We start from the raw sequence: 27989 nt of genomic DNA, 5'->3' as shown, positions 1-27989 counted from the left end.
CTGCAACTTTATTTGAATAAAGGGAGAGAGGCCCGCACACAAGCCCGCGGGATTTTCTCTCTCAAGGTTTTGGGGGGCACAGCCTCTATACTCAACTCCCAGCCGCAGGTTGCCTCTTCCTTTCTCCGTTGGCTGAAGTACTCGGAAGGTACAGCCTTCCCAAACCACCTACCACATATCCCCCCCTTGTACCTACTATTTTTCCCCAAAGTTGAGAAGTTCAGGTTTGTGCAGACCCACTTGTTTGTTTCAGGAGCTAAGCTGTCTGGTCTCCGCAACAAACCTGCTGCCCAAAGTTAGTACAGACATTAAGACCCATTTTGAAGATGTTAATACCAATACTGTCACTCATCAAATTTTTTGTAAAGCCATTAGCTTTCCTCTCACCACCTTGATGAATAATGGGAGTGAAGTTATAAACAAGGTAAAGAACAAAGTGGTTAAGCAATGGAAGCAATAATCACAGGAATGTGGAGGAGAGAAAATTCATGGCCTAAGTTCTTGAAGGGGGAAAACACAGAAAGATAACACCCTTCTAATCCAGGATGTGTAATTATGAACTAAAAAAATCCCTGGTTTTGACTAGTTCTGTAGTGAGAACTTGCCCTAGTGATGAAGTTTTGCTCCTTATAATAGTAAAAACCACACCCCAGCTCAGGCATCTCCCCCTACAAAAAGACCACCACTCACCGAGCATGGGTTATGATTTCTTAGGACACAATAGCTTTACTTTGAAGTAGAGAAAGGAAGAGCCAATAACAACTTAAATCAAGTAGTGACTTAACTAAGACTTAATAGCTCAAGATTGTGCCTCAGGGTGCTGCTTCTGGGATTTACCACCCAGCACCTCTTTCTGTGCAGAACAGTAAATAGAATTATGTAGTTAGAGAAATCTCATTTTTTACACTGACTGAGTTTGAGCAACCTGGTGTAGTGGCCCTGTCCATGGCAGGGGGGTCAGAACTAGATGATCTTTGAGGTGCCTTCCAACCCAAGCCATTCTATAATGCTAAGATACAAACAGGTCTGGTTCTGTCTTTTGGGGGCTGTGCTTGTACAGTTGTGTTTTCCTTCTCTTATACCCAAACTAGAAGTTTTCCTTCCATCTGAAATAAAAAAAAAAGCAAAAACAGTAGGCTGAAGCAAAATTAAACAGAAAGAGAGGAATTAATCACTCCCCTATTTAGAACAGGATGAGGATTAAAAAAAGCCCCAAATGAACAAGAACAAAACAAACAAATGAACAGCCAAACCCCAAAGCACGGAAGGATATTTTGGTACTAACCTTGCTGGTGCAGCTGCTAACATAAATGTTTTCTGACAGAAGTGCATGTAATGAACCAATGTGTAACAGTTAACCCATGAAGGCTTGTGTACTCAGAGCAAGGCTGGGGTGGTGATTACTTTTGGCTGCACTGATTTCAGGTGGGTTTTGCAATTCTGCTTTGCTTCACTTCTGAAAAAAATCAGAAATGCCTTCATGAAGTCTGGCAGAGAGCTGATGGCATCGGAGTGCCTGGAACTGGAGAAATCCAGAAAAACCTGAGCTTCCTAGTGCTGCAAGGCTTAGTTTGGCAAGTGAAAGGAAATTCAGTTGCATTCTCACAGTCCAGCCTCTTGATCAGGGAAAAGAATTCCCAGTGGTGTCTCTGAAGCCACCTTTCACTACACAAATAAGCAGCTCCAAGGAGAAGCTCTTGACTCAAAATAATATAGTTCCGCTATTTACTGAGCAAAGTGGTATTATTTGCCTTTTAAGGGGAAAGCTACTTTATGACAATAGAAATACTCTTAAGGTCATCAGCCTGTACCCTGAAGCAGCCTTTCTTGCATTCTCTTTCCTCCTCACTGTTCGGTTTCTTGGGTTATTTTTAATTTACAGTTACTGTTACATTTACAGTGGAGATGTGTGCAGCTGTCTACCTGAAAATGAGCACATTTACACTGTCCTGTTTGATTTCTTGGTGAACATCATATCTGTGATTTTCTGTCTGTCTGTTGTTTTTTTGGAGAAATTTCCCCTCTGCTGGCAGCACTGATGGTGAGGACCAGGACTACTATGGCCAGGTGGGAGTGTCTTGTGAGCCTGTCGTGTCCAAAGTGTCACCTGCTGCACATGTGAGCAGGAGCTTGTGCCATTTCTTCCCAAAGCTATGGCACTTTCATGTGTATTCATGGACTTATTTCCCCTGTTCATGGTAGATGACTTACAGGAGCACAGAGCAGAGGCTGCTCTCCAATAGGAGATTTAAATGTTGTGTGAATGACAACATTTTGAAGGATCATTCAGCCTTTGAATTGTGCTTATCATTACGGCTTTCAGGCTGAGTATCTTATACATGAGTGGCAGAGCCCCAAAGCCCTGGTTTGGCTTCCCACATCCCCCCACTTAGGTTTTGCTATTTTTGGCTACTCCCATCTCTATTTCTCCACAAAACCAGCTTCCACCTACCACTCCCATTAAAAAAATGCAAACAGTAGAAAGTTTAACAGGACCTCTACTAGAGTTTTCCTGCAAGTTACCTGCTTGGAGGTCCCTCTGCCATTACTGCAGTCTTTGTCTTCACAAAGTTTGAGCTGTAAATATACTATTTAACAGCTGGAATAGCATCTGCAAAACCACTTCCAGCCAGGTGTCAGTAATATGGCTTTGATTCAGACTTTGGGAACAGTATATGACTGATTACAAGGATTTCCAGCTCCTAGATCTTTAAAGAGGTGACTGCTAATACAGAAATATCGCAAACCTCTCAAGATGCTTATGTCATTTCCCTGTGTTAAAATAGCTGGTGCTTTAAAGGGTACCTTTGGGATAGAGCATTATAAATCTCCTCTTACAGCCAATGTTATGAGGAAATCCAGCTCTGCAGAACTGCATCAGTACTGTGAAACTTGTTTGCTGAGCACCCTTCCATCTTTTCAGCACACTGTGTCCCCAGGCATGGAAAGAGGGACTACTTTGTCACCATGGCATATGGCACAGCACATCGTGTTCTCCTAAGTAAATGCCATAGCAAAGCCATTCCCACTCCTGAGAAGCTAGAGCAGCATGGACATGCTGCTGCATGCATTCTGCTGATGGATTCTCATGTGTCATGTCCCAGGAAGCTCTTCCTTCTCTATACTTTCCATCTCCATGGCTCGAGGACAGCCCAAGACCCTTTGGCTGCTGAGCTGAAAAATCGCTGCCATCAGGGGGGTACTCAGAAAACATTGCTCAAGTCAGATCATCTCCCCTAAAACCTTTTTTTAAATCAAGAAAGTAATTTGTTTAAACCAAATCCATAACAATTTGGAACAGCAGCTTCATGTTTCCTTCTAGAATGAAGTTAACATTTTTAATAGGGAAAGTATTAGGTAATCAGAGAAACAAAATAGAAATGAAAAGACTTAACACCAACTCCTGGTCACTGCATGCTCCCCAGGACTCTTGCTCCTGGCTTCTGCTGCAGACAATGCATTTCTGGGACCACGATCTGCTGTCTTGTTTCCTTGAGGTCCTTGAGGAGCAATTTGTCTCCCTGCCTCCAGCTTCTCCCCCTGCTCCAAGCTTCTTTCAAGCTCCTCCTGCTAAAAGTACATGGGGACTTCACTGGAGTGGGGCTCCAGCCAGCTGTGCCTCTGGCAATTTTAAGGCAAGCCATATTCAGGGGGATGCTTGGGACAGACTGCTTGGTCTCAGCACGGGTGCAAGACGGGGGAAGATTGACCAACACAGCAGATACTGTTCTGACAGTCTGACTTCATGACAGCTTCTGTTGTGCTGTCCCATTTCATCTAAATAATTGTGTGGTCTGTGCGTGCTCCTTGGGGAGCTTCAGTATTGCACTTGCTGATTTGTCTACTATCTCCTTCTTTGTTGTTTTTTTTGTCGGAAGCCAAGCAGTCATACTGTGAAGGTGAAGATGCTCCTAGCACTTTTCTTCCAACATTTAGGTTCCTAGAAGTCCAGTCTCTCTCCTGTAAGATGGCTAATTGATTTGACCCCATTAACTTGATTTAATACGTAGTCCCACTTCACCCTAGCACAGGTCCTACCATGTCTGTGCCCTTTGTATTTCCACATTACTGCCTCCATAAGCCTCTGTCTCCCACCTATGCTCACATGCTTGTTCCTTAGACTCCCAGGATTTGTGCAGAAGGACATGAACAATCCCACTGCTTTAATTTTCTTTGTAGTCCAATAGCAATATTTCCCAAGAGTTTGTCCAGAAAGTCCCTGCGACTTCTGGCCAGTCAGCCACTCTGCTCTGGTGTTGCGCTTAATATGTGGCTGTTAGCCTCCCCATGTCACCAAAAGCACTGCCAACCAATCTCCTGATCCCCATGAGTTTATCCAGATAAGATAAAGAAAATAGTTGTTTTCAAGGTCTTTAGTCCACATTTCTACTTTCTCATTTGTCACCTTCCCAAGTGACAGGAGAGCTTTCAATTTTCCAGTGAAATCTCTGTTGTAAATGTAAATCCATGAGCACAAAGCAAGGCTGTGCGGGTGTTAGTACCTCGCCAGCATGCACTGCACAAGAGCCAGTATCCTAGGCAGGAACAGGGATGCCTCTTCTCCCTGTCAGCTTCATCCTGTCAGATGAGGATGTCCCATGCCAGGCTCGCCACGTGGGCAGGTGCATCAGCAAGATGTGTCATAGCGGGAGCTGTCTAGGACACTGGTTAGCCAAATCGCCTTTCTTCAAACCAGCTGCACTCCTTGTGCTCCCTTAACTTGCTGGGAGGCTGACTTTGAGGGATGGGAGCACTCCGAAATTCCCGCTCCCACCTCAAAAGCAGAGTCGGAAGTCCTCCCTATCTTTCTTTGGTAAAATGAGGCAGGCTGGGCTTTTAATCATCAAAGTTTTCCTGTTTGGAAGGAGGAGGAGCCATCTAGTCATGGGTTCATTGATTCCCTGCCCAGCAAGAATGTTTGCTTGAGCACAGCTAAGCCGCACCTCTGATGACTAACAGGCAGCGCTCTCTCTCTTTGATATACTATCAGCTGGGTTTATCAGAGTATCAACACAACCTCCCCTCTCCAGGCCTTGCCTCTTCTGGCCAGCTCTCCCTGCAGAGAGGGCAGGGGCTGCATGAGAGCTGAGCTCACCTCTTATTCCAAGGAATCTTAACAGCAGGTTTCAAGATACTTATTTACTTTTTTTGGTCTGTGCAGGAAGTCTGAGCTAAAAAAAAAAAAAGTAAAGAGACAGAAGTATAATTGCTCTGGCACGCCTGCATTCCTACTTCAGTCTCAGACGGGCAGGCACTCTTTCTTGTTGGAGCCAGAAAGAGGATCTGATCCCTGAAGATTATCGCCACGAACGTGCGTAAGTGAAACCTGCAGCCATGCTGAAACAGATATTATCAGACATGTACATCGATCCGGAGCTGCTGGCAGAACTCAGCGAGGAGCAGAAGCAGATCCTCTTCTTCAAGATGAGGCAGGAACAGATCAGACGGTGGGAGGAAAGAGAAGCTGCTGCAGAAAAGATTTCAGCAAAGAAGCCACTGCCAAGAAAAGGTAAGTCTCTGCCTCCTGGCTGCTTCACCCTCTGGCACATATCTGGCCTAGTCAACTGCTTCCTAGAAATAAGAAGTAATGTATTAATTAATTAGATTGATTAGATTCTTCTCCAAGGGACATGGCATAAGCTTATTTTCAAACATAAATAAATCCACCTGCAATGGGGTAGTTTTGGCCAGGTACACAATGGTTTTTACTCCCTGGCCCAGACATTCTGTCCTTGATCAAATTGCTCAACTGCCCTAGCTGGGAAGACAGGGCTTATTTGCCACCAGGAGATGCATCTCATTAAGTTTCCCACTAAATGGTACCTCAGAATCTGTCTTTAACATAACCATGGATTTGAATATCTGTCCTGAGGCACTAGATCTGATGGGCAGTTCCCACTGAGATTTTAGATCTGAAGTTCCCTTGCCAGGATTACACAGCATGCCAGCTACTAGGAAGATAGCTCTCTTCTCCCACATCTCCCTCACATGCTCTGTTTGTAGGTAGCTCACCCTCACACAGTTTGGGGAGGACAGTGGTCAGGAATTAAAGCAAGAAAAGAAACAGTGGTGATTCTTCTCCTTTGCTCCCAGTCTCAGAAATGCCTCCTTCACTGACCTGGCTCAAGGACTATGAAAAAATTGGCAAGTGTGGGCTGCATCCTAGTCGAGCTTTCTTCATGTAGAGTTGCTTTCAGGGGGGCTCTGTCACCAACAGCAGCTGGTAGGGCAAAGCAAGTCCAACATAGCCCCTGCGAAGAGCTACCCAGCCAACAGCATTTGCCAAAGAGCTGCTTCTTTTGCAGCCAACAGGAAGTCAGTGACATGGAAACTCGGTGCTGACAATGAAGTGTGGGTCTGGGTGATGGGCGAGCATCCTTCAGATAAATCCTATGCGGACATCTGTGAAGAGATCCAGGCACAAAGAGCAAAGCGCCTAGCGAGAGAGCAAGGCCAGGAGGGCAGGTAAGCACCCTTCAGCTCAAGGACTCGGTGGGCAGATATGGAGGAGAAGGCTTTTGAGCTGGAGTCTTCTCTGTAGGGGCTGTGGCTAGCACTGTCATGCTAGCCTTGCTGGCAAAAGGCACAGACAAAGGCTGGTTTTCTGAGAGGACACACAATGCTGGCAGAGAGCAGCTGCAGCCTGAGAATTGCCCCAGCTCACTGAGCCTCCTGTGACATGGCTGCTGTGTGGGACCCTCTGCAGACCACAGGAAATGCTGATGCTGTCACTGCAGCAGGTGATGGGCTCAGATCACTCTGATTCACTGGCAGGTGCCCGGGTACAGCTGGACAACAGTTACTCACCACAAGTCATTAATTCAATTATTCACCTACCTGATCTGGAGATATAACTGCCTATGCACATGTGGCTTCATTGCAGCTCTGCTCTGCTCACATGAAGCCTCCTCACAAGATGCTCAGACATCAGAAAGTGACTCCCTCCTAAGTCCTCTCTCTCTTGCATTTCAGAGAGACTGACTCTTCTGCAACATGGTCTCTACACCCACAGCCAGGACTTGTGGCTGAGACAGATCTTCATGGGAATAAAAAAAACGCTGTGGAGAAAAAGGAGGAACAAGGGGGAAGAATGACTGATACTGATATAACAGGAAAAAGCCAGGAGCTCACAAAGGTAGTTTTCCATTTTCCCGTAACTATAAGAGACATGTTTTTTGAGGTCCAGGAAGTATAGCAAATCCTGGTTGCTGTAAATACAAATCTGAAGGAAACAGCCATATATCTGTTGAAGCTTTTCTTCTACAGAAGAGAAGAAGCCATGTTTTACATCCTTCCTTAAGACTCAGAAGGTCCACGTGCTGTTCTCAGCTGGGATAGATGTGCTCTGCACAAATGGATAAACTACTCTGAATTCCTTTGCTTTCATTCTCTGTGGGTAAAACAAGCGGCGCAGTACTTTCCCTTCTGCACCGTGGCTGGTTTGAATGTCTTTTGGGGCAAGACCAGGGAGGCTATCCTAGGATTTTTAAATGGAACATCACAGCCCTTAGCCAAATCATTTACTTTTATAAAAGACCAAATGAATATAATTTTACCAGCATCATCTGGCATGCATATTTTAGGTGGTTCTTGGGTTTTTTTGTCTTCTAATACAGAAAACCATTTATGACATCGATAGCACAGGACAGCTCCAAATGCAGTAATACAGTGTCTGCATTTCTGTGGTGTTTCATTACAGAAATATTTTTTCCAGCAATAAATATATTTGTGCTTTTTAACTGTCTACAAAAAGCCATTTGCAGAGAAAGGAAAAAAAGAAGAGTTAAATTAACTACCCATGCAACTACAGTTGAACAAAAGGAACAGGACATCCTGCCAATTTAATGGGAGAAGTCCTATCTTATTCTGCAGTTTTCATTCAGCCTTGAATGAACTTGAATGAGTGTATATTCTTTTTATCATACTGCCACTCCATACTTCAGTATAAAAGTATGATAACAGAAGTTTGGGTTTTGGCAAAATGCTCTCCTACTGCTACCAAAATAGTGAATGGAATTTGAAGTGACTGTCTCCTTTATCAAAATCCTCTGAGTCACATGGGGTTTTTCTCTGCACTGTTTGCTGAAGTTGAGCAACTATGTGGGAGGTTCTTGTTTTTCAAAGGATCTTATTAGTCAAAACTGACCAAAAAAAATCAAAACAAACCAAAAACAACCCCCAAAAAACAAACAAGCCACCACCAAAAATCTAACTCCCTTTAAAACTCTTGTATATGGGAATAGATGGGGATTGTATATTTTCCTTTCTTTTCTGTCATTTTATTATTAGTAAATTTTCCCAGGTTTCTGGGGCTTTTGCTGTTAGAAGGAGGGCTCCAGACTGACATCCCCTGTTGTGTTTTCTAGGCCTGGAGAGAGGCCTTTTCCCACCTCCTGCATTAAAATGCTTTCTCTGAGATCTAGTTCCCATTTAACCTGAAAGATCCAGGTATCATGCTGCAGGGAATAGGGCTGATCTACAAAAAAAAAAAAAAAAAAAAAATGCTGCTCCACAGACATTTGAAGTTCCTAGTTTCCTGTTGAGGAGAGGGAAATTGTAAAGCCATGTTCATATTAAATATTAGCCAAGTAGGTGATGGAGCTAAAAGGAAGTGTGACCTTGGTAAGCAGAACAGTACAGTTAACTCATCACTTGTTGTACTGTGGGAGGCAGTCGGGGTATGATGGGGAGGTGGGTGGGTGTTTACTGAAAGCCAAACCTAACAGTTCGTCTGCAGAGGCAGCTCTCAGCTAGGGACTGCTGGCAGGGCAGCTGGGCTGGTTTTCAGAGAAGAGAGAACATGAAATATCCAGCCAGTTGGATCAGTTTGTCAAGGAGGAGTTTGCAGCAACCCAGCCACAGCTGCAAACATGCACAGGCAGGTAAAGCTGTAGACAGCAGGTTCTGCAAGGGATTACTTTAGAGGAAGGGAAGAAAGGGACTGCTCCCTGGGAGCACTTGTGAGCATTGCTTAGCAAATCTAGGCATGCTTATGGCTATCCTGACACCCCTGAGTTCTCCTCCTCTGGCATGTTTGGCCAAATATGATAGGAAAACCCCCGCAAAGTTTGTCAGAGCAGGCTGGCAAAACTTGTTAACAAATGTCACATAACTGCTTTTGCATTAAATACTTATTGTACCAAAATAAAAAGAGCAATTGTCCTAATGTCGCATTTATTTCTCACCACTCTTCTGCTCTGCTCAGAGGGGAACGAGAAATGTTCACCAGATGCTGGCAGATTGCCATGTGAGGAAACAAAGTTTCCAACAGGTAAGTGGCAACCTATGGTGCTCCTAACACATTGAGTGGGGTCAGCGCTTTATCTTAAGAGTCCCAGTCAGCTTCAGAGCCACATATGAACCAAAAATGTTCCTACCTTTTGGACCAGTTTTATCCAGTAGTGCCATGCTTTTCATGTATGGTGTGGTGATTCGGAGATGATACAAAGCAGGTCAGGCTGGCAGACTGGGGAGTAGCACAGGGAGATGCTCCTGATGACTTTTGGTGGGCTGTTTTCCTTCCTGCCTCAGTTGTTACCTGCAGTAAAGACAGAGGGTCTCTATGTTGTTGAAATTGGAGGGATTCACTATAAAGAACAGAGTTCCCAGTATTTCAAGGCTAGCTAAAAAGCAGGGCTAAAGCTTGCCTGAGACAAAATTGAACATACTGTTTTTTTCATAGATGAAGGAAGCACAGAGGAGAAATTCAGAAGAGATCACAGCCCCCCAGAAGCCAATACCACAGAGCCACTCCAGCACAGAGAGCCAGAGAATGCTGCAGAAATCGGATGAGAATGAGCCTGAATGGCAGGAATTCTGTAAGATCTTAAAATTACCTTTTCCTATAAGGCTTGAGAAATCCTCAGGCTCTGTGGGGTCATCTCAACCCTTCCCCTGCCATACTAGAACTGAATAATAGGTCAGAGGGTGGAGAGTATCGCCAAGAAATACAGCACTGTATTATCAGAAATATTTCTGAGTCCACTCAGCATTGAGAGTAGAGCTGGGCAGGGAAATGGAAAACTTTTCCAACTGACACTATGTTAAAACAAGCAACAAATAGGAACCACGTGAGTATAGCCAGTACAATTAATTTTAAACTAGAAGCTGGCCTTTTGTAGGACTTTGCAGTAACATTGCTCTTGAGGACAAGGATAATGGGGAACAGAGACTAATCAAAAAGAGAGACTAATCAAGAACAGACTAATCAATCCCTGTCACTCAAGCATGACTCCCAAGTAAAGCCCTGCTGCACCGTCTCATGTAATGAATCCCAATAATAGAAAGGAAAATGGCAAACAGTATGAGACTTGCAATAGCATCCATCACTGCTGCCAAATGCTTCCTGAAGGAGAACCTGATGCACTTCCCAGTTCCTCTGCTGCTGCTCAGTAGATGGCAATGCTGTACCACCAGTTGTTTCCACTTCAGTCTAGGGGTTTTATTTTTCTGACTGATAAAAAAAAAACACTGACTGGAGAGCTGGTTACTCATACAGACTCCAGGGAGAGATGGACCTAGACAATTGAGACACTTTTACAGGAAAAAAAAACCCCAAACAAAAACACAGTCAAGTTCTCCACTTTCCACAATAGTTTCAGCAAGGCTCCTTCTCACCCTCCAAAACTGATTAGCACTTTCTAATCCTTCAAATGATTGATTTGGGGTAATTTCAGCAGCTTCAACTCCAGAAGCTTCAAGCCCTGCCCCCCCCCCCCCCCCCCGACCAGTTTACAGGAAAGGCACTACAGAAATCCGTGTCTGAATCAGAAGTCAGCATCTGAAACAAAGAAGTCTCTAAGTACAAAAGGACCTGGTACTGAGAAAAAACACAAAGATTTTAAATCTTGTCCCAGAAAAAAACCTGGTTTTTAATCTTTTAAAGGAATAAAAACTGTGCCACTTAACACATAGGAGACACGTGGCAAATGGTCTCACAACTGAGTGACTCTTTCAGCTTGTGAAATGGATTATTCTTACATTTCAACAAGCAAGAAGATGTCCAAAGGGTAAAGGGTAGCAGGAGCTTGTTCGCTCCTGTAGGACTCCTTTTTTGTTCCAGTGCGGAAGTCCAAAGCAGCTGATGAGAAGAGACGGTCCCTTGCACGGCAAGCCAGAGATGACTACAGGAGGCTTTCACTGCAAGGCATCCACAGAGGGAAGCAGGCAGATATTTCCAAGGGCGCCACAGCAGGAGATCGGCGACCACTTCAATATCCACCTCTCCCCCCCAAGCCTAAACTTCTACCTCCTACAACGACAAATGGGAGAGCAATTAGGTAAGGAAGCCCCTGTGCACTGTGGAAAGGAGAAGGGATGTGATTCTTTTGCTCTAGCATGGCATGGTTGAGAAGGGAATGGTATCTCTCCTCCTTGTGTGGAAGAGACACCAGCAGGGAAAAATACAGAGCCTAGGCTATATTCCAGCCTAGGTGTGATGAGGCCTTCAGGTGTTCATTTCTGAAGGGTAACAGGTTTAGTTAGTTGAGTGTCCTAAGCCTGGAGGACATAGAGCCCCTATGGTGCCAGATGTCCACTGAAAACCGTATTCCATACAGCTGAACTGGTGTAAGCTGCCTGTTTAGGGCTGGTCTTAAAATCCTAAGCACAATTTAAGTCCTGCACAGGGACTCAAAACCTGTCTTTTGAATCTGATGCACAAACCAGAGGTCTTTTCTAACAGGAAAGAGGGAATCCAGAGGACAATCTCCAATTCCACAGAAGAAAGCATCATCAAATGGTTCAAAGAAGAGCAATTCCCTCTCCGAGCTGGCTATCTGAAAACCACAGACACAATAGCACCTTGGTTCCATGGTGAGTCCTGGAATTTCCACACCAACCCAAGTGTTTAAGAAGTTTTTTTCTGCTAACATGGCTGCTAACATGGGCTGGGCTTAGGAGTAAAGCTCCTGTACTGGAATCAACATACAACAAGTGCAATACCATTCTTTCTCATAACACGGTAACAGTCCTTTCAAGCTCTCCACGTTTGTCATTCATTGTTGGCCAAGTGTGGCACAGTTAACAAAGAGCTGTTGGCCATGGCCTGTTACTAGAAATGGCAGAACTCTTCTTCTTGGGCTACTGGGCAAGAAAACAGTGAAAGGGATGGAAGTGCCATGGACTGGTTTTAGAGCAGATTTCTTGTGAGAACTGTTCTGTCCAGTCCTGCACAAATGCTTTTCTCCCTTCAGTTCTGTGTTTTGGTTTTGAACAGGTATCCTAACCTCTAAGAAAGCAGAAGAGCTTCTGATTAAAACACTACCAGGGAGTTTTCTGATCCGGATCAGTGAGAAAATCAAAGGCTATGTGCTCTCCTATCGGTCTGTGGAAGGATGTAAACATTTCCTCATTGATGCCTCCAGTGATTCCTACAGCTTCCTTGGAGTGGACCAGCTGCAACATTCAACGCTGGCTGACCTTGTAGACTACCACAAGGTGAACATCTAGCAATGCATTCATTAACTGCTTAATTGCCTCAGGGCACTTCAAAATAAGAAAGACTAGATTCAGTTGTTTTGAAGTAGGTAACTAGACCCATTTTAAGTGCTGCTGGGTATCCTTAGTGCTGCTCCAGAAGGGTATGTCAGCCTGACTGGTACAGCCCAGGCAACCTAATACATCTCAGATATCTTAGATTTGATTCACTCACCCTCAAGCACACAGAACACCTTGCATGCTGGGCCCAAGTTACTTACAAGCTACTTAGTAGAAATGTTGATGAGAGGTGACAGCATACTCATGCAAACTCCTTTCTTTTGTATTCTCTTCATGGTTAAGGGGCACTGGCAAGTTGGGTAAACACAAAATCCTGCTTACCTTCAGCTTCATCATGAAAGAGAGCAACGTATCTTTATAATCTCAAAGCAGACAAGGGGTGGTGCTGAGCAAAGGTAAAAAACAGAAGGGAAGGAGGAAGGTTGGCAGGCTCTTGCAACAATAATAGTGGTGTTTACCAGCACTGACTGAAGTTGCATGGGTTTCAAGGAGAGCCAGATGGATTGTTCATTCATTTACGGTAAGATCTGCCCAGGGACAGGTCAATAATTTTTCTCATAGGTTTGTTTAAAATCCCCATTTCTTTTAAATAAGTGCATAGCTTAATATAGACATAGCTAAACAGAACTGGACATGAGAGCAATAGCTATACTCATTTGCTCTATGGAACTTTACCTGGACTGCCTGAGCTTGCTTCTTGCGTGATTTTCACAGTTCAGGCTGAAAGTATTAAAAGTAGGACTTATACAGCTCTTTGTACCAGAGCAAAAGGATTTAAAGTTTTGCTGTGCATAGCTACATCAAATATAGAGCCAAGCCCACAGTCTGCAAAGAATCCTGCAGTGCCCCTGCACTGCAGCACATGTGGGCAGATGAACCCACTCTGCCAAAGTGCCCCACTGAGTTCTGCTTATCACCCACCAGGTGACCAGGAAAGAAGGCAAGTTCCCACCATGCGTCTGTTGCTAGGATGGAGAATGAGATTGGAAGCACAGACTGTGGAGCAGGACTTGCCTAAGCAGAGGGTGTGTGCTCTCTCCAGAATCCACCTTTGTCCCTCCCACAAACACAGCCAGAAGCACAGTTCGTAATCCCTGGTCATGCTTTACCTGCATGCTGCACAGTCCTGGCTCTAGCACTTTCTACACAGGGCACCACTCCATGTCAGAGAAGCTGTAGTTTCCTCAGGGATGAGCACAGCTCTTTCCTAGAACTGCCAGAGTTGTGTCACTGAGTTAAGGCACAGAGCACAGACATTGTATTATGAAGACAGAGGGCAGAGAGCTCTTCCCTGAGTTCTCCAGGAAACTGAGTTGTATCACACAGTGGTAGGAATACATCCACACCGTAACAGAGGCAGGAAGACCACTGTCCACCTTGTGAAGTTGTGACAGGCAGGGTCTGCTTGAAAATTGGTGTTTGATCATATCCTATATTAACAGGACGAACCCATCACTTCCTTGGGGAAGGAGCTGTTGCTTTACCCATGTGGCCAAGAGGACCAAGAGCCAGATTACATCTCTCTCTTCGAGTAAACCTCCCCATCTTGTTGGGCCAGACTTGTACTTACAAAGAACTTGGAACTGAACTTGGAACTAGAGCTGCTGATACTTACCTGAAACCATAAGTGCCTCTTTTTGTATCCTTCACAACAAGGCAGTAGGAGGATAAGTACTGTTGTGTGCTACAGGATGCATCAGCCCAGCAAGCTGCAAAGCACCATGATACATCCCACAAGATGGAGAGAATGAGTTGATGAAGTAATCAGTTGATCAGGGAGATACTGCTGTGGATTTTCAGTGGGTTTTTGTAGGTTTCTTGGGGAACTTCTGTATTCAAGCTGCCTTTTGTTCCTGAATGCAGGGTTCTCTGGGAAATATATTAGTACCTACAGCTGAATGAGATTATACCTTCCTGAACACACAAAACAACTTGGAGAAGTGAATCAATCTTGATATGTAACTTGCATAATGTGAAGCTTAACTCTATAAAATGCTGTGTCCTTGGAAGGAAGGATGTTCAGCTAAACATCCAAGCAAACCCTGAGCGCCTTTCAGTGAAAGGTGCTCTCTGTGACAAGAGATTTGCACACTTGAAGAGTGCATTTTTTAAACTCCTCTAGCCTCTGAATATAGATTCTCACTCTTTTAACCTGCATTTAACTCCCACACAGGCCTTTCTGCATTGAGAGGGATTATCCTTTTTGAAAAGGAAAGGAGATGGGACAGAGTCATTTGTATGAATGACAACCACATGTACAGAGCCTAAAAATGTAAGAAGGAACACCTATATCAGTATTAATACAGTTTACAGAAGAGTTTTTGCCAGTAAAGAATGCTATTTTCCAAAATGGAGCTGTTTATTGCAAGTTGTGTTGCGATTACTGAGATGCATCTGGTGTAAACTTCATCACAGAACTTGTTCTTTCAACATAATGTTCTCTTTTCTTATCTGTTACAATTCTCTTTAAATACATCATTCAGAAGACTGGGGGAGAGCTTGGACAGGATCACATAACAAATTAGTCTTCATCCAGGTTCCCCAATGCTGTTGCACATGACGAACTCTGCAGCTGAGGGTTGTGGTGTGAATCTGCAAACATAATTTTTTAGAGGCACAATCCTTAAATAGTGAATAAGAGTTGGTCTTGACTTAGTTGTTTACCTGTTTTTACCTGTTCTCTTTTTTCTGTTAGATAGGGCTACTCAACTTGAAGAAGCAGTCAAAACTTTCAGTCTTATGTTAATCTGGGTTTTGCAGAATACAAAGAAATTGTGATCATCTGGTCTTAAAATTTACAACTATGCTGACAGGCAGTTTCCATTCCAGGAAAGACGGGATAACTGCACTCCAGTTACAGCAAGTGTCACTTGCTAGAAATAAAGCCTTAATGTAAACTGAGATTCTGAACATAAAGACACTCTGCCACTGCAAAAGACTTAATGAGCTTCTTGAGCAATATATCACATGTATCAAAGAGATAATTTCAATATAATCTGCATCAATCATGAGAAAGGGTGTTAGATTATTTATGGGGGGGAAACATCCCTCCTTCCCTCTTTATGAACTGTTTCTTTTAAAAGTATGGTCAAAATGAAAGGTCCTTCAGAAAAACATCTGTTTTCATGTGAAGAATGTGCCATAGCTGATATCTTGCTGGAGACAAATTGTGTAGTGTTTTGCAGACCTATGGGCTGGTAAAGACAGAGGAAAAGTATGCTCTAAAAAGGCATTTTGAGATTCAGAGTGTTAACTTGCAAAATAAGATGCAGGCCAATCTAGCATGGACATAGCAGGACATAATCAATTTTAGCTCTAACATCTTTAGTAAAACTCCTCAGGGTAGACCAGTAGATTCACTGCCTTATATTAAACTACTTATTTGCAAATATTGTCTCAGTTCAGCCCAGGGAAAACCACTATCCATGTTCACATCATCCCACATGTATGAGTCATGCCTCAGTTTTTCAAAGACCCACTTTTCTGCTGCAAGGCAAGAAATATGAACATTCAGATTACTGCACTGACTGCAAAGGCAACTACCTTGCTAGAACAGACCCCCTTAAGACTGGTTCTTCTATTGCTCCAAAATCCAGTAACACTGAAAGTCTGTGGAGCAAGGATGTCTTGCAGCAGTTGAGAATCAAGGGTGATGACATACCTTTGGGAGTTTCTCTGTAGAATCTTTCCTTTTTCAAGGGATGCTGTGCAAGGACTACAAGAGGAGTCAATTTGCCAATTGCTTGCTGGAGAGATTATGAATCCTGGAGGAGCATGGCAATTTGCTTTGCATGATGCCTTTAGCCAGAGTATGCTGCAGTCATCAAAAAGTAAAGCAAGGAGTCCCCAGAAGGCATCCCCACCCCCACAGGGCTATCTCTAGTCCCTCCTCAACCAAGATCCAATCAGTTGTCATTCTGAGAAAGACCACAAGCTGGTTTGGGGACAAGGAATATAGTCACTTTCATAACAAAATCTATTGTTCTGTTGGCCGCTCTCTTTGGATTTCACCTTTTTCTAACTGGGCTGGAAGACCTGTTAGTGCTTCACTTTGCTGACAGAAACATAAGTAACAGCAGCTTCCCTTTCTCATGCTGCTCTTCACCTCCCCTGTCAGTGCAGTCTCCATCTCTAAGAGAGCCCTGGCAGAACTCTGCTGTGATTAGATTGCCCTGCACATCACTGATGTGGGCAATGACTGTGGGCCGGATTTCTTCATCACTGATACCATCTCAGCTCTTGCCAAATTGGCTTCTGCAGCCAAGGAACAGAAACTGCATGTACAGTATTGTTCCTGGCAACAGGAACAGCACCTCTGTGGAAAAGGACATACATGAAAATCACAAAGGTGCTATTTAAAAACGTAAGCTGTGAAACTCTGACAGAATCTCAATGACATGCTTACAAAGTAATGAAGTGCTGAATTTACAACTGCCCAGTGCTTAGAACTGGAGACTAATAGAGGTTTGAAGGGACCTCTGGAGATCATCTGGTCTAGTTCTGCTCTACAAGTGCATCTCAGGGAAGACTGAATAAAAACATCATGGCAGTAGTTAAGGTGAGGCTTGACATATGTCATGATTACAAAACTTTCATAGTGTACTGCGGCATGGGTTTTTGCTCTCCCCGGCCGCACGCGGCTCTTGGGAGCCCGGCTGTGGCGTAGCTTCCACATGCTGCCGGGGTTTGCTGCCGCGGGTTCCCGGACACGGCTCCGTGTCTCGGGCGCGTGGGCTGGCCAACCGCTGTTACCGTGCGCTAGGGACCCGGCAAAGAGGAAGGAATTTGTCCATTTACTCCGTGCTTGGCAGGAACGGTTTATTGGTCACGTGGCGCGGTTCGATGGAAAGACGCGACCGCTCCCGGCACTCGCACGGGAGAAAATGGCGTCTGACTGCCGGCGGGATAGGGCTTTATAGAGGGGCGGGGCGAGAGGATCCACGGCCTGCCGCCCAATAGGGGCGGCTGCCGTGGCGGTGACACCCGCAACAGCGACCAACCAGAGAACCCTGCAGGGGCGGGCACCGAGCCACGGGCCGAGCAGGATCGTGTGGCCAGCACGGGGTTTCCCGGGGCCGGATCGCAGGGTGGTTACAGGAGCAGCACAGGGGTAAGAGCCGGCAGCAGGCAACATGGGGGCAGAAACCGCGGGGGGGAACAACGCGGGGGAAACGCGGGATTACAGAACTTGACTTACTTTAACATAAATTAAAAACCCTAATCTAAACCCAAACTCCAGGATGCAACAGTGTACAACACCCATTTTCAAATTCAGGTTTAAGTGGGACTGTAGGAACAACTTTTGCCTTGGAGCAGCTGTGTTACCACGCTTTGATATGCACTCAACAAGCCATACCTGTCTCCTCCTATTGCATAATGTTTGTAAAGTTACTTCATCAATACAAAGCCCTTTATAAATAATTTATCATGTGTTCTGGGAACAAAGTCGTTCTTTGGAGTATCTACTTGAGTGATTGCTGAAGTTTCTATGGTAAGTGACGTATTTTGGGGTTGAGGTTTTAAAGTATACAAAGTTTCTATTCTTTTTGTATTTTTGCAGTGTTTTGGACACTTGGTGATTTGCAAGGCAAGTGCAATGCGGATCCTTTGCACCAGCAAAAGTCAAACACGTATAAACCTGTCCAAGGAAAAGGTACTTACAGCAGCATGGTCTCTGTCTGCAGAACCTGCATGCAGTGCTTTCAAAAGAGGTTCATAGCGCTCTTCCTACTGCACAGCCGCACAACAAAGAGTAGTTAATTCATTGTTCAGTGCTACCTTTTTTCCCCCCAGCTTTTACAAGCCAAAAACCCAATTAGAATCTGGTTCAGACTGCCTTGAATTAATCTGAATCCAAAAAACAAAGAGACTGCTCAGAGAAACAGCATTTAGGTAAGCAAATGGGATTTACAAGCCCATGCAGTTTTTGTTGGCTAGTATGTATTAAAATGGTAAATAGCAGCATTAAAAGAAAATGCTTTATAAGAGCAGTAACTCAGACTTTCAACAGTTTTAGGCAATTGCAACAAAAACTATTATGAAGATTAGTTTCTACAATTAGTACCTATAATTATCATAAGAGAATTTGCAGCGTCCAGTAGTCCATCACAAAAATTTATTTTGTTAATTACAGAAAGCTTTCTATACCCTGGGCAAGACTCTATATTTGGTTTAGAAGAAATACTTTGGTATAAAGTCAGAAGATGTTCATCACTCTTGGTATCTGGCATTTGGAGTTTAAAGCCTCCTGCTAAATCAGTACTGCAAGTTGATATGTATTTCCTTTTCTTCAGCATGAAAAAGCTTCTGCCTTCCAGTGCCCAGGTTTTGTAGAAAAATCACTTACCAATTCCAGTTCCCATCCACAGGAACACAGATCTGCAGAGCATTTTCCAAGCATTGGAAGGTTGTACTATTTCCTACTAAGGCTAGAAGTAGAAAACTTGAAGTATGGCAAAATAATTCTCAAGCCAAATGAATTTCATTTAAAAATAAGTCTTGAAATACCTACAGCATTCTAAAGGAGAAATAGATAATGTGATTCACATGATACAGATGTGGCTCATTGCTTTTGGTTCACTGTCCACAGAGGAGAACAAACAGTACCCTCCAGCATTTTTCAACCATTACACTTGATCAGTAAGTTTTTTCTCTTTCTTAAGTTTAGAAAGCACTTCCTGAGAAACCTCCTTCTCTGGATTAACTGGGAATGGCCTGTTAATGCACTGCTGCTGTTCACCCATCCCAGCCCCTTAAAGGAAGAGTGTTTTTGGTCACTCCGGTTTTACGGTGGTTAACAATCAGATGTCCTTCTCAGAGCAGGAGTCTCTGTACTTATTCAAAAATAGCCCTTTTTAGATATGTCAAGTTAGATGTAGAAAATACCTCCTAATTATTGGCCCATCAAAAGGTCAATCCTTTAAATAACTGTACACATCTTACAAACATTCAAAAGAAAAACACACCCATTTGTTAATGTGAATACCACACTGGTCACATAATAACATATAATGTTCATTGTCTCTGTGATGTGACCTTGAATCTCATCAACTGTTCAAGTCTTCCCCAGAAGCAAGTGCTGAACAGTCAGGATAGTGGGATACTTAAAAACCCCATTAGAATAAAAACAGAAGTATGGAGGACAGACACTTTTCCTCTTCTTTTGCTGCCAGCCTGCTGGAATCTCCATCCTCTTTCAGTCTCATCCCAACTTTTCTGGTTAAAACCTCTTTTCCAAAACACCCTGAAGTCCAGTTCAGAGGCTTTCAACCTCCTTTTCTGGATTCATGTCTTCTTACTGCTCAATTTCTGTCTATGCAGGTGTGTCTCAATCTCTTGCTTGAAAACAAGCATCCCAAGCTGGCCATGAGAAGCCTCATTCATGGCCTTGGACTGCATGCACATTTTGTACTGCTCTGGAGTCAGCTCGTCCAGACACTGCTTTTCATGCCACAGATGGAAGAGTCCCCTGACAGGCGTTCGGATCACCATGAGGTTGCTGTGAAGGTACTTGCGGTACAGATGCACATCTTCACCACCCCAGCCTTTAATGTCCAGGTCAAAGCCACCTGACACAGAAAAAAATTCAAAATAAAACTAGAAATCTGTTGGCAAACTCAATGCAGCTGTTTTCTGACTCCAGTCAGCCCTTTAACACACACACACTTCCTGTGAACATTAAGCTGCCCATCTTCAAATCTTCCACTATCAGAAAAAAAGTTCTTTATTTGTAATTTTATTTGTAAGCAGTGTTTAGATTCTGGTAATTCTGTTGCACCTAGGAAAAGCCTGAACATCTAACCACAGCAATGCTGCAAATTAGTGACGCAGACATATTGGCAAAGGAAAGGGAGGCTGATCATAATTTTCTATGTTTTAGCAAAAAGGCAGGTGTATTGGAGTGTATTTTTCTTACCTATGTTGATAAAATCAGATCTGTACTGGCAAGTCATCCCAAAACCAAAGTCTCTCCAAAATCCAGTTTCTTTTTTAATAATCTGCATGGAGGGAAAGGAATATTTACATAGAGGCAGAAATGCTTTCAGAGTGAGCATTCTGACCTGAATGTGGTCAGAAATAGGAGCAACTGCCCTTTTATTCTTCCCCATGAAAATCCACAGCTGGTCCTGAACCTGTTTTTGTAGATACTCATTGGCTGTATCTGCCCCCCCACCCAAACAGCTGTGTTCTTAGCTATCATGGATAACCCCCCTGATCCAGAACAATCAGGTTTTGCTCCACTCCTGCTGTTGTAGACCAAGTAGAACAATATCACACCTCTGGATATTATTTCTTTGCAGGCAAAGCATCCTCCAAAATTGTTACTTTCTGTAGGGTTCACACCTGATGTAAGAAACATATTGGTAAACCAGGGAAGCCAGACTCTGCTGTCAGAGCAGATGGTGGCATCTGCATAGTGGACCACAAGAGCTCTAGAAGAAAACAGTGGTTCTAATCTGATCACACAATCAACAGCTTTTTGATTATGTTGATTTTGAGTAACAAGAACAATTTTCCGTTACAGAACTGTTATATTCACCTAAAATTGAACTCCAGAAATGCTGGGTGATAGATGTATGTCCCATAAAAACCTTTGTAAAAATGAATGGTCTGCCTTCCTGAGATGGACAATGAAAACATTATGTATTACAGGTAGAAAATCAGAGCACTGAGAAACCATGTCTATAATTTTGGATATCTGAAAAGCAGATATCCAAGAACAGATCTCTAAGGTCATAATTCATGCATGTGAGTGACCTAACCCAATGTGGTGAGACATCCAAGAGCTTCAAGGGACTGGGATAGGCATTTAAATCCTCTGAGCAAGTCAGCAGTACTTCACAGTCTTAAATGCTTGGTTAGAAACCTATCCCTTAGCAGCTGCTTTGGAAAATTTTGACTTAGTTGTGACAGAATTTCAGAAGATGAGGAAAGAGAATTTCCATTTCTGCATTTACAAATCCCAGTATCTCCTTAATGAAGAAATGCTCTTCCAAAATTTTCTCCCCTGGTTTATCGTTCATGCTTCCCCTTTTTGTTCATAACTCTGGTCACTTCAAATGCTTTTTTAAAATTTTATTTTACTGCTCACATTGCTATACATTTCATTTCTCATTTCTCCTTTCCTTGAAAAAGCCAAGTCACCGAAGAAGCCAATGAAAAGAAATAAGATTGTATCTGTCAGGCCTGCACTGTAACAAGAAGTCTCCATCACGATGCCCTTACAGCAAGCTACTCATGTGCATTAGCATTATTTCCCATTAGGGCAAGTGGCTGCTGCACAAATCAAACACAAATCAAATTCTATCTAAGATTTCTGAAGGCTTTTTTTTTTTTTTTCTCAGCATCCCAAGTTCCTGGAGAAAGAGCTAACAGTGTCTTATTTTATTGGCATAGATCTGGCCTTATGCCTGGCAACTAATTTGGGCTGAAAATGTAAAAATATACATAAAGATGTGATTGGCTGTACTTCTTTAAATCAAGAAGCTTTTCTGACATAAGCATCAAATTTTATGGTTCTAATATTAGGTATAAATATTTTCAGAATAAGAAGCTTAAGAAGCTTATGTAAATCCCATGGTATGATCAGAACAAATTTCTTTTGAGTAAAAAACAAAACAAGGAATTTTTCAGACTCTTCAGTAAAAGGCTTTCTGGCTATATGTCTCATAACACAGAGAGCAGTAGGCAAAAAATTACTTTAAAATATTTTGGAATGACTTTTCAAACTCTCATTCTTCATTTTTATAGAGGAACTGTACAAGGTGGGGGTAGTGATGACAGAAGACTGGACTCAGACCCCAGGTGATCTTTTTCAACTGTCCCTCACACCACCCTACCAGCCCTACCCAGGGCTCACACCACCCCGATTCACACCTACCCAGAACAACAATAGAAACTGGGATGCTCTGGGGACAGTGTCCAGCCTGGGACAGGATGAGCCCTAGTAAGTGGAGTGCCTGGCAGTAAGAGAGGCAGATGTGCTACGTTAGGACCTGGCCCAGAGGAACTGAATGAAGCTGCATAGTTCGCTTATGTTTCAATTTGAAAATTATGCCATTTAGCAGCACTAGTGGGCAGAGGACTGTGACCCACTGACTCTGGAGAGAAGCAAGACTCCCTTCTATCAGGCCTTTAGGTTCAACAACAGTGCAACACCAGAGCACAAGAGAATGGAGAACAGTGTCTGCAGCGGTGCCAAGCAATGGCTTGGTCACTAACATTCATGTGAACCTCCTATCTGTGTGCTCTTTCTTCCTCACAACAGCTCCCTCCTCATTCAGGAGACTCATACATGTCTTAATAATATGCCTTATGGAAATGTTTTTAAAAATATTGCTTTGTTCTCATATCAAAAATAAGCAGGTGAGATGAAAATTGGTGGAGTTGTGCTGTGCTGTATCAGTGCCAGAATAAAGTGACAGCTCCAACCAAGCATGTGATTTGACTCAGGCACTTCAGAAACACACTGTCTGCTCACAGGCAGCTCAGTCATGAACTGTGGGAAGGGAAAAGCCACTGTAAGGTGTTCAAGTAAGTGGGGAATAACTGTGACAGCCCCTGGAATTCTCTTTTTACTGACTGATCTGAGGACAGCTCTGCTTTTTACAAATGTCATGTCTTCAAATGCAAATAGTATTCCGTGATAGGAAGAAATCAGAGCAAGTCAAGGACTGTCACCCCAAGATAGCACACCATGGAGGAATTGTTCACCAGTTAGTAAATTCCTTCTAGCAGAGAAGCAGACAGTTTTAAAATTCTTAGTTTCCATGTAAGGACTTCAAAAAGGTTTAAAATAAATGGCACCAATGTACTTCCCAGTGAAACACATTGCAGAACTCATAGTAAGGTGAGTGTTGCAGTTAATTTTGTCTGTATGGTGGTCACTGTGCACAAGAAATAGGGAAATGCTATCCAAGAGCACATGTATCTTTAAAACATGCTTTGTTCAAATAAAAGCAGGCATTCAGAGAAGCATGTACTTACCAGCTGCTGTTCTAAAGATGGTATGGAATCATGGTGACCATAAATTATACTGGGATTATACTGACTGAAGAGAACAGGATAAAATACCTTCTTCCCTGGAAATGACAATGGATTATTTTTTTAAAAAAAGGTGTATAAAACACACTTGTCTCTTACAAGGTACAGTTCAGGCCTGACCAAATACAGACAAAGTCACTCAAGTTTTCCACTAAGCCTATGTTCTTTCCATGAGAATGTGAATGTGAGGATGTAATTAATAAAAAGATCCTGTTCCAGAAAGCAGAGGTGCTGAAGGCAAGAGATTTTATCACACTGGGAGCAGGAACTGTTACAACTGATTTACAGTAGCTTCATTACCAATTGAAAGGCAAGAATACTCTGGTGAAGGATTTTACATAATAGGTGGAACCTGTTGAAAGACAATGCACTTCATGAGGAGCAGTACCTGGCTGTGTGTTCAGTCTACAGGAGTTCAAGAATTCAGCTGTGAAGTATATGTCCACATCGCAAAAAAAGAGAACAACATTGTTTCCTTTCCAAAATCGAGCACCAACATCTAATCCTTTGCCCCTGGAAAACTCTTCATTCAACTGGATGAAGGTAAAGTTCTTGAAGTTGGCTGACCTAGAAGGAAAATATTTAGCAGCTTACCTTGTCCATCCAGCTCTTAATACAAGTTGGGGGTGGGAACCCCATATGAAAGAATTAATGTAGAAATCTGTAGTATCACAGTTCTGAGAGCAGCTGGAGGGAAGAGATGTCCTGTTTGACTCTTGAGGAGATTTCCTATCTATGTTCAGAGCTTGACCTGTGTACTCACACACTAGCACTCCTGTCACAGACATTCTTTGGGCAGATCTCACAAAAATCCCAACAAGGTTTAGATTAACAAAAATATCTACAGTATACAATTTTCAATTACCTGTGGTTACATTACTGTATCTATACAAGGGTCTTCTTCCTACACAGAGAAGACAAGCAAAAGGCTGCAGTGCCACGTGATCTTGACAAACTCACATCTGTAACCAAACTCAACAGAGCAGAACTGACCAAAAGTATCCAGTTCCTTTGTGCTCTACTGAAATTGTCTTCCACCTGCCTTTGGAAGTCAGCTTTCACTCCTAACAGTCAAAGCCACTTTCAAAGAACTAAAGAGTTACCAGTGTGTGGAGGAGGAGGAAAAAAAGAGAAAAAAAAGCAGTTGCACTGAGGTAAATTGAGTTAAAATCTGCTCTGCAGTTCTAAAGACCACTCTATGGGACTCTCTGGGTAACACCATTTTTATTTGATACAAAAAGAAAGCTATTTTCTGCAATGCACTTTAGAACCTTTTGGCACAACTATGAGTTTTGAGTTATCAATTCTCCACTTCACGTAGGATCGCTGTATATGAACAGCACACACCAGATGTTCAGGTACTTACTTAGAGGTATTTTCAAGAATTGATTTGACTTCATTCATTTGCTCTTTTCCAAAGTAAACTACAGTGAGGTGAATTCTTCCATCCTGCTGAATGCCCATTTCCCTGGAGAAAAGAGACAGATTTGTGACTTGTCACAGAAGTTTGCTTCCTTCAATAATCTACAGCAGCTGAGGAAGGCAGAATAGGGTGAACCTCAGAGGCATTCCTGGGGACATGATTCACTGACAGGCATTCTTCTCCTGACAAAGTGGCTCACTTTCTCCCTTAGAAGAGACAGAAGTCTGTCTTTCAGGCAGATTAGGTACCAGCTCTCTAAGCAGCATTTGTTAAATTAATAGGACACTGTTAAAAGAGGCCATCCAGCCTCAGGAATAATGATCAGGCAGGCAACAACTTCAGCACCCAGAAGAATATGAGAAGGAAGATTTTTATAATACCCTACCTCATAACCTTGAGTTTTTGTAACAGATATTCCAGAGTTCAGATCTTTGGCATTTACTAAAACCTAAGTATTAAGTAGACATCAAACGCGTAGCTCAAGGGTAGACCAATCTGAACAAATGCTAGAACTGTACCTCACTTGCACTAAGTTTAGTTAGTAAGAGTTCATCTGTAACCAGCAGAGAGATCAGCATTACCAGAGGGCGATTTCTCTCTGATTCTGAGAGACTATCTAAAACAGATAATCAGAATACTAATCAGAAGGCTAATTTAGACAAGGAGCCTATTTTTAGATGGTTGTAATGAGACAAAACATGCCATTGTAAGAGCAAGTATCTTTTGATAACACAGTCTTTTCTGAGCAGCTATTTAAAGTTACATCTCAGTTAAGTTCTCCCTCTGAACATCATGTCTGTGCTGAAAAATAATAGCTTAAGAGTAACTATGCTGAAAGCTTAAATACATTTCCTTCTTGCCTTTTGTTGCCTTAATATTATATCTAATGGAGCTTAGCAAAGTGTCTGGGCGCACCAATTCTCCTTTTCCTCAGAAATGCTCCTTTGCAACTACTGCATGACATTCTCATGTTACCGCAATTGTATGTGCCCAACAGACAGATTGAGACTCTTAAGTCAGGTACATGTGCATCAGAAACCCTGATGACTGGAATATAATTGCTTTTACTGCTAATCACAATGCATTAACCAACCAAATGCCTTTCAGTCTGTAATCTCAAAAATCACTTTGTGGCACAATAAACTGTTATGTAAAAGTAGCAGTGAGTGAGGTTTTGATAACTCTTTTAATTGCATCTTACTTTCCAAGTAAGAAAAAGTAAAGGCAGCATTGAAGGAAACCCACCTGAAATTCTGCATGAATTGCTGAAATTTGCTGGCTCTCTTGGCCAATGGCACAATGACATTAATAAGTGTGTCAGCCATATTGACATTTTCATTTTTCACTTTCATTACAGGACCAAAAGGCCGGAATAAAACAATCTTCTTGAACTGATGTTTTGCATCTCCTTTGAAAGTCAGCTCATACAATGTGCCTTTATTTTTTTCTGTGCGGTAGATCCCTGAATGAAAACAATAATGAAGAGATTTTTGTATTAAAGTTGGGCTCCTGGGGGGGAAATGAAAGGGGAAAGTCTTAAGTTGCTACATCTAAGCTGAAAATGCAGCAGAGGCAATGAGATATTTACTTTAAAACCAATACACAGTCCACTGTCGTTCAGAGGAGGCCATCACTGTAGCAGGGACAGAGCCCTGGGATGCAGGAGCTGTTTGATATTCTTGCAGGCACATTCCAAGGCCTGGCTGAGTTACCAACTCTTGAAGATTACCAACTGCTCACTCTCAGTATAACCCAGCAGATGTACTGTCCTTATTTTTCAGACTGTTCCAACTGCACAATGCAGACATGCATGGTAATGGGATGCAGAGGGACTGCAAAGGCAGTCTGCCTCCCTGCAACAGAAGGGATTAAGCCATCTCCCAGAAAGGCAATTTCAAGATGAGCACTGGGAGGTTCTCTGGAAAGTCCCCTGATAAAACTATGCTAACAAGCCCCAGCCATCAATTTCACCCGCTGCCAGTCAGGACAAAACTCTCCTGTTACTCAACTCTCAAGAGACTGCTATTTTCTTTATTAATGCCCACTCCTGGTCAAGTAATGGTCTGCAAGGATAACACTACAATTTGTCAGAGGCTAGACCAGGATACAAATTTCATACAATCATGTATTTATTTCCAATATGGAAGAAACTTTTAACATACTTGATGGGTGAAATTGGTCTGGTTCATGCTGAGAGCCAGCATGAACTATAAAAGCCTTGATCATGCCTCATTGAAATACTATAAAATCCTAAATGAGATCAAGTTGGCAAAAAGGCTATAGATTTTATCCACTCTAAATGATACTTCAGTCCCTACAGTGTATATCAAAATGAAGCTTTTTCACTGGCAAATCCATTAGGTTTAAGAAAGAAAAATTAATGCTAATTCTAACTAGTAATTAAGCCACTGTAAACATCTTAACAACTTAATCAGCACTATAGTATAATTGCAATGCTGTCCATCTCTTGCAGAAGTTAAAGAGACAAGCACAAATGTCTTGAAAAAAACTCTTCCTCTTAACTTGTTTTTCTTTTCTTTTATCTTTTCTTTTCTTTTCTTTTCTTTTCTTTTCTTTTCTTTTCTTTTCTTTTCTTTTCTTTTCTTTTCTTTTCTTTTCTTTTCTTTTCTTTTTTTTTTCTTTTTTTCTTTTCTTTTCTTTTCTTCCCTCTTCATCTGGCTAGGAAGCATAGCTTCTTCTAGTTATGAAAAACAAGACCAAAATAAGGCTTGCTTTTTTTTTAAATTTTGGTTATTCCCTGATGTGTAACATGGTTGGGCATCTCACCCATAGACTATCAACTCTGTCTATATTTCTTGTGAAGGTTTGGGTCAAAGTTTTCTTCAAAGAGCAAAGTGACATAATCTCTTCATCTTGTATTGCAACTTTTACATTGGTATAATCAAAAGACTAATGAGGTGTGATTTTATCTGGAGAGAGTTCTGTGGACTGTCTTATCTTCACTATCATTCTCCAAGTGTTTTATTCTTAATGAACACTTCAGCTGGTTAATAATATATGCAGA

The 27989-nt window shown here is 42.6% G+C and overlaps 2 protein-coding genes and 1 long non-coding RNA gene across 5 annotated transcripts in view; 1 reads left to right on the top strand and 2 right to left on the bottom strand.

Moving 5' to 3' along the window:
* Positions 1–707: 707 nt before the first annotated feature.
* LOC128806438 (uncharacterized) lies at positions 708–11115 on the bottom strand. The gene is made up of 5 exons (XR_008436820.1): positions 10981–11115; positions 9378–9538; positions 6838–7058; positions 1286–1456; positions 708–1106 (listed from the first exon to the last, which is right to left on the bottom strand). It is a non-coding gene; the product is annotated as an uncharacterized LOC128806438 (long non-coding RNA).
* On the top strand, positions 4876–15782 carry SH2D4A (SH2 domain containing 4A). Its single transcript, XM_053975992.1, has 9 exons — positions 4876–5509; positions 6306–6465; positions 6973–7135; positions 9206–9271; positions 9683–9818; positions 11063–11279; positions 11684–11814; positions 12218–12438; positions 13941–15782. Exons 1-9 carry the CDS (start codon positions 5335–5337, stop codon positions 14031–14033), a joined length of 1362 nt encoding a protein of 453 aa, XP_053831967.1. The 5' UTR covers positions 4876–5334; the 3' UTR covers positions 14034–15782.
* A 2410-nt stretch (positions 15783–18192) lies between these two features.
* CSGALNACT1 (chondroitin sulfate N-acetylgalactosaminyltransferase 1) overlaps positions 18193–27989 on the bottom strand; it is a 42563-nt gene continuing 32766 nt past the window's right edge. For 2 of the 3 annotated variants that reach the window (XM_053976425.1, XM_053976426.1), the window contains 6 exons: positions 26210–26426; positions 24908–25009; positions 23930–24108; positions 23485–23579; positions 20414–20495; positions 18492–20066 (listed from right to left, as the gene is read on the bottom strand). In XM_053976425.1, coding sequence (XP_053832400.1) covers positions 19783–20066; positions 20414–20495; positions 23485–23579; positions 23930–24108; positions 24908–25009; positions 26210–26426 — 959 coding nt within the window. In that variant the 3' untranslated portion in view covers positions 18492–19782. Of the gene's footprint in view, positions 18229–18491; positions 20067–20413; positions 20496–23484; positions 23580–23929; positions 24109–24907; positions 25010–26209; positions 26427–27989 lie in introns of those variants that run through there. The other variant, XR_008436904.1, reaches the window with a different exon arrangement.

The sequence above is a fragment of the Vidua macroura genome, chromosome 4 (assembly GCF_024509145.1).
Source record: "Vidua macroura isolate BioBank_ID:100142 chromosome 4, ASM2450914v1, whole genome shotgun sequence".
Classification (NCBI taxonomy): Eukaryota; Metazoa; Chordata; class Aves; order Passeriformes; family Viduidae; genus Vidua; species Vidua macroura.
The sequence above is the reverse complement of the archived record's forward strand: the minus strand, read 5'-3'. Positions and strand labels throughout refer to the sequence as shown.

Bases quoted from the DNA above. Each gene is read 5' to 3' on its own strand.
- SH2D4A (XM_053975992.1), top strand. From the start codon at position 5,335: ATGCTGAAACAGATATTATCAGACATGTACATCGATCCGGAGCTGCTG. The intron at 5,510-6,305 runs GTAAGTCTCTGC...CTTCTTTTGCAG, and splicing joins GAAGCCACTGCCAAGAAAAG to CCAACAGGAAGTCAGTGACA. The intron at 9,272-9,682 runs GTAAGTGGCAAC...TTTTTTTCATAG, and splicing joins GGAAACAAAGTTTCCAACAG to ATGAAGGAAGCACAGAGGAG.